We start from the raw sequence: 9,929 nt of genomic DNA, 5'->3' as shown, positions 1-9,929 counted from the left end.
ATCTAGCGCACATTTTTTCTACAACAGCTACTTGCCAAATTAGGGATGAGCACCACTAATATCGCTAACTCATAAAATGAAAGGTCTTCAGATCGTCTCTTTTACTCCACAATCCAACTACACAATATATTTACAGTGTATTACAGTATTATATCATATAATTAAAAAACATTGGGATTTCATGAATTGAAAGCTCTTTAGATCATTTATATTCTTTTCTGGCAGTCTGGCCTAGATTTTGCATTTTTTTTTTGCTAACACCACCATTAGCAATAATGATTAGCATTGCTGATGTCGGATCCTTTTGAAATGAAAGATCGTCAGATTGTGTGCGAGTGTGTGTGAATGGGTAAAGTGTGAAGCACATTGTATAGCGCTTTGGGAGGTCTTCAGTGACTTGAAAAGCGCTATGTAAATGAAAACCATTTACCATATCATGTTCAGGCTGGCCTGCCCCTTCAGTGATGTCAATCACAGACTAGTGATGCCACTAAAGTAGTCATGGGTGATACTGGGAGTTTTGGTGTTGATTTGATCCAAGTAAATACCAATCCAATCCTGATACTTTTTTTGCTAGGAAACAACATGATCATTCTGTAATAGATCTGTTCCCCTTGCGTCAGTTTATCTATCTATCTATCTACCTTGGTCATATCCCTCAAGAGGGGTGACCGACAGCAAGCCAAACACATACGATAACAAAGTAAATAAAAGGGGAAAAAAAAAACTATAAACACGGCACACAAAATTTAGTAAAATGATAAATTGTTGTGAAATAACTACACAACTAGTATAAAAAAACGAATATAAATATTTCTATTCCAACAGTTTCAGAACAAAAGTAAAGAGACAAACAAAAAAACATTTGAATGAAAATACAAATACTATATATCAATATCTACAGTACAATTAAATTATTTTCAACTGTGCAATATCTTGGAAATAAAGTTCTTATGAAGCCCCTTTGGTTCGGTTACTAAAGTGATAACTGATAACAGATTTATAGAGTTTTGATCGGGAACATTTACATGTTTCCATTTTTGGTTGTTGCTTTTAGCTTCTGCAGGGCGAGCTTTTTTACATGTTTAAATACATTTGTTGTGTTGCCACAGTAGCTGACCACTTTACCAGACAAGCTACACCTGCCATAGTCCTTTTCAGTGGTTGAAAAAAAAGTAAACACTGCGTTGCGCTTCCTGTTTCACTCTGTCATACATCTGTACTTGGCTTCTGACAAAAGGTGGGGTGGGTGCACAATCTGCTTGTCTGCCTTGCAGGCTGTTTCTAGCAGGACAGCTAGTGGCGAGATAGAGGGATTGTGAATTAGTTCTAAAAGTGTACCTACAGTATCAGTCACCCATACAGGCATAGACTAAAGTGAGTTGCCGATAGCGTAGGGTGAGAGAGAGGGACTGTGGTATCCACACAAATAAGTCATGCTTTGAAAAAAATGGTGGAAGAGAATAAGTATTGATCCCTGGATAGTAGTACCGAACTGATCCAAGTATTTGCTTAGTATTGATACTATTAATATTTGGATTGATTTAACCAACCCTAGGCTAAAGGGAAAAGTCGTGACGGATATCAGGCCAATACTACGGAGTAATAAAAAAGAACACATCAAAGACTAGGGCAGCACGGCGGCGCAGTGGTTAGCGCTTGTGCGGCACAGTTCATGTCATGGGAACCTGTTGTGGGTTCAAATCCAGCTCCAGACTTCCTGTGCGGAGTTTGTATGTTCTCCCCGTGCTTGCGTGGGTTTCCTCCGGGCACTCCGGTTTCCTCCCACGTTCCAAAAACATGCATTTCAGGTGAATTGGCCGGTCCAAATTGTCCCTAGGTGTGAATGAGCGAATGAGTTGTCTGTCCCTGTGTGCCCTGCAATTGGCTGGCAACCAGTTCAGGGTGTCTCCCACTGCCCGGAGATGGCTGGGATGGGCTCCAGCCCCCCCGCGACCCTAATGAGGATAAGCGGTACGGCTGATGAGATGAGATGAGACATCAAAAACTGGACGACTTATTTCTAAGAGAAATGAATAGAAACACGACTGAATGTGATGTAGAGGAAGAAAGCGTCTTGGAAGTCCGTCCCTAGCAAGTCAAGATGGGAAAAACAAGGCGAAACATTCCAAACACATCTCCAAACAGTCTGCTGAGCTGCAGCACTCCTCCAGGATGCCGCAATCTATCGTGGCTTCGCATGCTTCATCCCAGCAGCAGCAGTAGCAGCCACAGCAGCAGAATATGTTCATGAACCGGGACCAGTTGGGCACGCCGCCACCGCCACATGTCAGACACCTCTCCACTGCACGGATCATGGATGAAAACTCGCAGAACAGACATGCCAGCAGGCAGTGAACACAACAGTCTGCGGAGGACACAAAACAGTGACTGTATGGCATGATGCTGAATGTGTAGAGAAAAGATTGACATTGTGTCATCGTTATATCACTGTAGCTCCGTTTAAACTGGTAATGTTCAAACTGCAGCCTTAAATGTTTTTTGCAGTCTGCTAAGTATATGTCTATACTAGAAGGTAGTTCTCAAAATAAATTTCATACAGTACGGATTATTTTAAATCCCCACAGGTGTAAACACATATGCAATTATAAAGTTGGCATTATTGTTTATAATATTGCTCATTTTAAGGGACATTGTTATATTTAGCGCCTCCTAGTGGTTGAAAACAAAATAATATTAATTTGAATAGTGAGCGGGCACGGTGGCTCGATGGTTAGTGCGCAGCCCCATGGTGCAGTGGTTCAGGGTTCAAGTCCAGCTACCGCAGCCTCCCCTTGTGGAGTTTGCATGTTCTCCCTGTGCCTGTGTGGATTTCCTCCGGGCACTCCAGTTTGCTCTCACATTTCAATTACCGGTACATGCAAGTCAGGTTAATTGGCTGATCCAAATTGTCCCAAGGTGTGAATGAGCGAGTGAATTGTCTGTCTCTGTGTCCCCTGCCCACTGCCCGAAGATAGCTGGGATGGGCTCCAGCACCCCCGCGACTCTATTGAGGATAAGTGGTGCAGATAATGGATGGTTGGATGAATAATAAGGAAAAATACAACAACTCTCATATAAACAAGCATTCTAAAAAATACTTCTAGGTCAAGAAGTTAGTGATTATTATGCACAACCTGAGGCTCACTTAGATGGAGTCGACATAATTGCCAGCCACATTGGTGCTAGAGGTCTCCCCTAAAACCTCGTGAAAGGCTGGGCAAAAACAAAAGAGAAAAATAAGTCACATTTTTGTCTCCCTAATTTGTATTCTTCCTTTTGCTTTGTAAGACAGTATTCAATTTCAGTTACACGACACAATACAGGGACATCTAGTGGTCAAATATTACAGAGGGTCCCTTTAAAGTTGTGTAACTTTAAACTAACCTTAACGGGACAACATGTATTATTTGACCACTAGATGTTTCAGAGTTCTGCCGTGCAACCAAAAACAATTGTTGAAAAGCATAAGGAAAAATAGAAACTACGGAGAATAAGTGACCACGACTTTTTCTTTTTTTGCACAGCCTTAAGCAATGTTTTTCCTCATAAGGTAACACTAGCAGCAAGATGATGGAGAATCATGTCAGCTTCCTCTAGGTGAGACTTGTGTAAAATAAATGCAAATTTCTCGACCGAGGACTTTTAATTTAAAGAACATGCACATTATATGATGTGTATTTTTGTAATTAACTCAAATATTATTTTTTAAGATTTTAGAGCTGCTAAATAATACACACTGTTCTATTTAAAAAAATACATTTGGTGCATTTGATGAATCATGATTACAAAAATACTTGGTTGCGGCCTTATAGATTTGGCATAATGGAAGAATGTGTGAGAATGTAACCTGTGCAAAAAATAAAGGATTACTATACTGTATTTACTTCAAAGTATAAGCAACTAAAATTTAGTTTACATGAAAAAATGGGAATAAACAAATGCAACTGGGACCATGGAAACCTTTTGTCTGAGTCTGCAGTTAATGCATCTTTTAGTTAATCTACTTTTTTTTAAACTGTAAAAGCATACCAACCAATTCAAATTGACATGGTTCATAAACACACCCGTAAATGTTGATAAGCTGCCTTCGCTTTCCATTCCAGAGGTTGCATTTAATGTGTGCATGTGTGATAAGGTTTATGTAGAAGGTGTCCTGCTGATACATGCAATGGGTGTGATTATCTTTTGACTTCCTGTCATACTGACTTTCCCAAAACGCGTAGAAAAAACAATGTTGACTCATCGCTATTAGCGTATACTAAATGTAGTCTGAGTATTCTCAAACATAATGTAGGACAGTGTTTTGCAACCAGTGTGCACACTAGTGTGCCTTGAGACCTTGCTTAGTGTGCCGCTGGAATTTTAGCAAATTTTATCTTTCAAAAAAATCAGGCCATTATTCAGTATTTTTGCTATCTCCAGCCGAGGAACTTTAATAGTCATCCATATCAGTTGGTGGCAAGAGATTTTTATATACTAATGATCTGCTCATGAGGTAGCACGGTACATTTAATAACTTAATTTGTTTAACAAAGCGTTTTAAGATTGCACTGTAAAAAATATAAACAAATAAAGCACATCATTCTTTTTTATTTTAAGTATTATTTTCTCCTTTATATATCCTGATTATCTGCTTATGAGGTAGTACAGTGAAATATTTGACATAATTTCATTTTCAAACATTTTCGACGTACAGTGTGCCTCGGAACTTTTTTTTTATAAATAAAAGTGTACCTTGGTTCAAACAGGGTTGAAAAACAGTGATGTAGGATGATTTGTTGATAAGTAAAGTTACTGAAAAAGATTAACTCGGAACTGAGTAGCCAGTATATATATATATATATATATATATATATATATATGGCATAAGAATAAATATTGAAATCAGTTTGCTATCAACACGGTGGTCTAAAATTCGAGGGCCAGTGCACAGAGTACAGCATGCCGGCTAGATGCCGGACAAAAATGGTGGAAATCTAAGTGTGGGTTCCACTGTGTAAAAGAAAAACAGATTTCTCGACCAATTATTTTTTTAACACTGGTGTGACAATTCATGTGTTTTTGCCTAGTATTCAAATTAATATTGTTGTTTTTTTTACCTGAATGAAAGTTTTTTGTACCACTAGGAGGCACTAAATATTACACATTGTCCCTTTAAGTGAAACATTTAATTTATTGCTCTTGGGTTTGTTTCTGTGATTATAGGTGCTGAATTTGGATATTGTGGCATAAAATCGAAAGGAAACATGTCAGAATCGGCACCTAAAATGAAATGGACAACTTGTGGAAAGTATCTAGAGAAATTGAGCAATTTGTTAAAAAGGTGTTATCAAGTCATCATATAAATAAAGTGCCTTGCAGTTTTGGTACGAATATTTGACATAAATAATCAAAGCCAAAAGTATGGCGGTAAAATTTCTTTCAGTTTGCTCTGTAATTATTTTCGTCACTTAGAGTTGTCAGGAATGTGTAAATCATAAAGAATCTATATGATATCTATATTATAGAGGGAGTTTGCGCTTGTTAAAAAAGAAAAGAAAAATAAATTACTTTAAAGTTATTGCACCTGTTTTTCATTGCACTATTACTACAATTTGGACTCCAAGTAACTCAAGCCATGTTTATTTGTATATCCCTTAATCACAAGGAGTCTCAAAGGGCTGCACAGACGCCAGGCTATTGCAAACAACAGACTATGACACCATCCCCTCATCTAAAACCTACATGAGGGCAAGAAAAACTCAAAAGTCCAGCATAATAATAATAATAATCAAAACAACAAACAACAGTGCACAATTATAGTCAAAATAATAAACTGGCATCCTATGGAATCTCCTTTGCAGGTGTCCAATATTAAAAACAAAATGGACTCATTTATTTATTTATTTTATAACTCATTAAATCATTTACTTTCAGGGTCTTTACGATTAATTGCTTAGCAAATTAGTCGTGTTTGAGTGCTTAGATATTCTTAATGATACCGCAATCATCATCTTTGCGAATTGTCTTACCAAAGGTGATACAAACATAGGTTGTAAACAGGGTTATATTTATTCACAAATACTTCATATGATTATGCACTATAAGTCAACGTGACATAATTAAGGCATTATGTAGCACATCAAATTATCTTTTTTTTACCCTTTAAATAATTTCTCCTATTTATCCTGACATTTGTTTCTTTGAAGCCTTTATTTCATGTTTGCCTTGGAGTGCAATGTCTAATCTCACTACGTTGTTATCAATGACAATGACGATTCAGTTCAAAAGCCCTAAGTGTTTCTGCTTACTAAAAAAAGTTGTTTCACTCAATGCTCTGCTGGATGCAGTAACCTTGACCGAATTAGCGTGTCTGCAGCCGAGTTTTAAGGTTTTGGGTTCAAATCCAGCTACCAGCCTTCCAGTGCGGAATTTGGATGTTCTACCCGTGCTTGAGTGGGTTTATTTCAGGCACTCCAGTTTTCCTCCCACATTCACAAAAAAACATGCACATCAGGTTAATTGACCGGTCAAAATTATCCCTTTATGTGTGAATGAGCGAGTCTGTCTCTGTGTGTCATGCGACTGGGTGGCAACCAGTTCAGGGTGTCCCCTGTCCACTGCCAGAAGATAGCTGGGATTGGCTCCAGCAACTCTACTGAGGATAGGTGCTGCAGATAATGGATGGATGGATAGATGGATGTGAGGCTGACACAAATGAACAGGAAAGCAAGACACTTACCGTCTCCGGCCACTTCTTCAATAAGGCCAGAGTTTGTCTTGAAGGTGGCGTGGGTTCTATTTGAGGAGAGACGTTCCTGGTTGATTGGTAAAAGGGGGAGAGGAACTTGTGATGAAGTATCTGATCCTGAGGCAACTTCCATGATAACCTCACATTGAGCCTGGTGTACTTTGACCTCCATTTCCTTATGAGTGTCCAAGGAGGTGTGCTGGGCTGCAGTTGATGACAGGTAAAGTCAGTATGCTGAGTTAGCATCATTGATCATTTTTCACATGCTCTTGTTAATATACATTCCTGCAGTGACCTCACTTTCGTTTTGAGGTCTTTTGGTTGTTGGCTGACTGGAAATGCACTCCGATTGGTCCGAATCATCAGACGCTCCGCTTCTGGATGGTCGGTGGTGGGATGTCACATTCATTTTTGTCGATGGAGATACTGTTGAAAAAGTAATACAAATATTGGTTGTAAAAACTTAAATTCCACTATACAAAAGGGCACCTTTAAAGTCACAGCCCATGGGTCAAATGCAGCCCGCCACATCATTTCATGTGGTCCGCGAGAGCTTAATATGTCCTAATGTCAAAGAGTAAATCAGTCAGGAGTGCTACATTTTTCAAAATGCCTGTCGACCACGATACCTGCAAATTGAGAGCTTAATGATCCCAAAAATGTCTTTGATATTGTTATTTTTTACATTATAGTGTATAAAACACAATGTATGTGTTTTAATGTGAATGGAATTTGTGAAAAGAGTTATTTTACATTAAACAGTAATTCATAAATCATTAATTCACGAAAGGAAACAACTATTTGCACTTAAAAAAACTGTCGTACAATACATTACATATAATACATGAACATGTACTCAAAGGGAGTTGCCTTAAGCCAAAGCTTTTAAGTGCCTCCTCCTATTGCATTTTTGTTCTTGTATGGAAAATATTCAAAAAAAAAACAAAAAAAAAACAGAACTCTACCCCACCAGAGGAATATGAGAAAACAAAAAAATGACAACTCATAATAGGATCGCTAGTGACTTCTATAACTTATATTACCCTCCAAAAATCTCTTGTGTCACGGTTGCCCATTGCCCTCACTTGGGCCCGCCCGTTTGGCGCCAGCTGCTGCTTGTTGCCTGATTGGCTTCCCTCCTGTTTAAACTTAGTGCTGTCATTCACTCCTGGTCAGTCTGTCAACGAACCTCTGCACTTGCAAGACTTGTATTTTGACTTTGTCCAGTATCTTGCTCCTGTCTCCAGTATCCGGTATCGATCCCGTCTGTCCCGTCCTGTCCGGTATCTTGCTCCAGTCTCCAGTACCCGGTATAGATCCCGTCTGTCCCGTCCTGTCCAGTATCTTGCTCCAGTATCCGGTATCAATCCTGTCAGTCACGTCCTGTACGGTATCTTGATCCAGTATCCGGTATCGATCCTGTCTGTCCCACCCTGTCCGATATCTGCTCGTGTATATGGTATCGATCCTGTCTTGCCGAATCGCTGGCGTTTGTGTTCTCGCGCATGACTGGCCAGTTCCCGTAAAATAAAGCTTTTGTGAAAACGTTACGTGTCTGTGTCCACCGTCTGTTCGGGTTCTGACATCTTGTTGTATTATTAATCTACTCTAGTATCATTTTCTAAAATGTTTATAAGATCATCATCTAAATTGTCTCATCTCATCTCATCAGCCGTACCGCTTATCCTCATTAGGGTCGCGGGGGGGCTGGAGCCCATCCCAGCCATCTCCGGGCAGTGGGCAGGGGACACCCTGAACTGGTTGCCAGCCAATCGCAGGGCACACAGGGACAGACAACTCATTCGCTCATTCACACCTAGGGACAATTTGGACCGGCCAATTCACCTGACATGCATGTTTTTGGAACGTGGGAGGAAACCGGAGTGCCCGGAGAAAACCCACGCAAGCACGGGGAGAACATACAAACTCCGCACAGGAAGTCTGGAGCTGGATTTGAACCCACGACAGGTTCCCATGACATGAACTGTGCCGCACAAGCGCTAACCACTGCGCCGCCGTGCTGCCCATCATCTAAATTGTTCCATAGATAAATACATTTTCGGGTGGCTCAAAGGCTTTTCAATGTTTTGCAAGAAAATTGGTCCTTGAAGTTATAGTTCCCGTTGAGATGATGAGTATTTGTTCTGCAAAGAAATAACTTGAATATTTGTTGGGAGTTGGTGCTTGATTGCTTTATACTATTATTAGGAATTTAAGTTTTATTATCCCACTGCCTGAAGATAGCTGGGATGGGCTCCAGCACCCCCGCGACCCTACTGGAGATAAGCAGTGCACATTATGGATGGATGATATAGCTTAACATTTTAACATGTTGGATTTATAAACAGTTTGTATGTTTTTTTATTGACTACCCAGCATTATGCTCAGCCCTTTCTTCTGTAATCGAATAAGTGATTCTTTATTGCTCTTTTACATAAAGTTACATTTATTTTAAATACCAATTACATTTATTTACATTTATAAGTAACATCACGTACTTTGAGGACAGCAATTACCCTGCTGTGGCCCACGGAGAAAGTAAGTTTGACACCCCTGTTCTAAGTCAAAAGATAAAAAACTCTTACTGCTCTGTGTTGTGGTATGTTTATTCAAATTATCATCAAATGCTAGTAACAAAGTTTTATAAACTAACAATAAAGCTCTGCTTACCATTTTGCTTTTCCATCAGTACGTCACTAATACAGCAACACATTTTCAAGTTCTTAAAAATATTCACATATTTATATCCATGCAGATCTATTTACTTATTTAATTTCACTGCGTATATGAGAAAGTCAGTTTATCTTCCATAATATTATAACTGGTACTCTCTTCTTCATGCATTCTGATTACTTTTACACTAGCCTTTTAGGAGCAATGTTTTTTATGAGAAAGCTCACAATGGGAAATTATCTAAATTAATATAATATTTTTTTGTAGATCAATAAAGAATATCAGTAATGTCTGTCTGTAAACCAACCTCCAGCCTCTCAGGATGCTGCTTTTCTCTCCGCGTTTTGTCTGTTTGTGGCAATCTTTCTAATTTGATGGGTGGTCTTTTGCGTCTGTGAACGCCCTCCCTCTTTCCCACTCAGTTTTGCGAAGAATTCAACAAATGCAGTTGACCGAGTGCCAAACATTAGGTGACTAATATCGCCTACAATTTAAAAAGGGTCAATTATTTTTACTACTATTG

General features: G+C 39.1%; 1 protein-coding gene across 6 annotated transcripts; it reads right to left on the bottom strand.

Moving 5' to 3' along the window:
• Positions 1-2,004: 2,004 nt before the first annotated feature.
• LOC148369200 (myoD family inhibitor) lies at positions 2,005-9,756 on the bottom strand. 6 transcript variants are annotated; one of them, XM_088329905.1, is made up of 4 exons: positions 9,714-9,756; positions 7,015-7,159; positions 6,725-6,937; positions 2,005-2,368 (listed from the first exon to the last, which is right to left on the bottom strand). In XM_088329905.1, the coding sequence occupies exons 2-4, from the start codon at positions 7,094-7,096 to the stop codon at positions 2,100-2,102; spliced, it is 564 nt and encodes a 187-aa protein (XP_088186031.1). In that variant the 5' UTR covers positions 7,097-7,159; positions 9,714-9,756; the 3' UTR covers positions 2,005-2,099. The 6 variants fall into 6 exon arrangements, with proteins under 6 accessions (XP_088186031.1, XP_088186027.1, XP_088186032.1 ...); XM_088329901.1 differs by having other exon boundaries at positions 7,034-7,159; XM_088329906.1 differs by lacking the exon at positions 9,714-9,756 and adding an exon at positions 7,923-8,319.
• Between the last annotated feature and the right edge of the window lie 173 nt (positions 9,757-9,929).

The sequence above is a fragment of the Urocampus carinirostris genome, chromosome 3, assembly GCF_059441175.1.
Source record: "Urocampus carinirostris isolate Australia breed hairy pipefish chromosome 3, RoL_Ucar_1.0, whole genome shotgun sequence".
Classification (NCBI taxonomy): domain Eukaryota; kingdom Metazoa; phylum Chordata; class Actinopteri; order Syngnathiformes; family Syngnathidae; genus Urocampus; species Urocampus carinirostris.
Note: the sequence above shows the minus strand (reverse complement) of the source record. Positions and strands in the feature narration are given on the sequence as shown.

Excerpts from the sequence above, each read along its gene's own strand:
- LOC148369200 (XM_088329901.1), bottom strand. The coding sequence starts at position 7,142 with ATGAATGTGACATCCCACCACCGACCATCCAGAAGCGGAGCGTCTGAT. Across the intron at positions 6,938-7,033 it reads CAAAAGACCTCAAAACGAAA|CCCAGCACACCTCCTTGGAC; the intron begins GTGAGGTCACTG and ends CATCAACTGCAG. Across the intron at positions 2,369-6,724 it reads TGAAGAAGTGGCCGGAGACG|ACTGTTGTGTTCACTGCCTG; the intron begins GTAAGTGTCTTG and ends TGTCCTCCGCAG.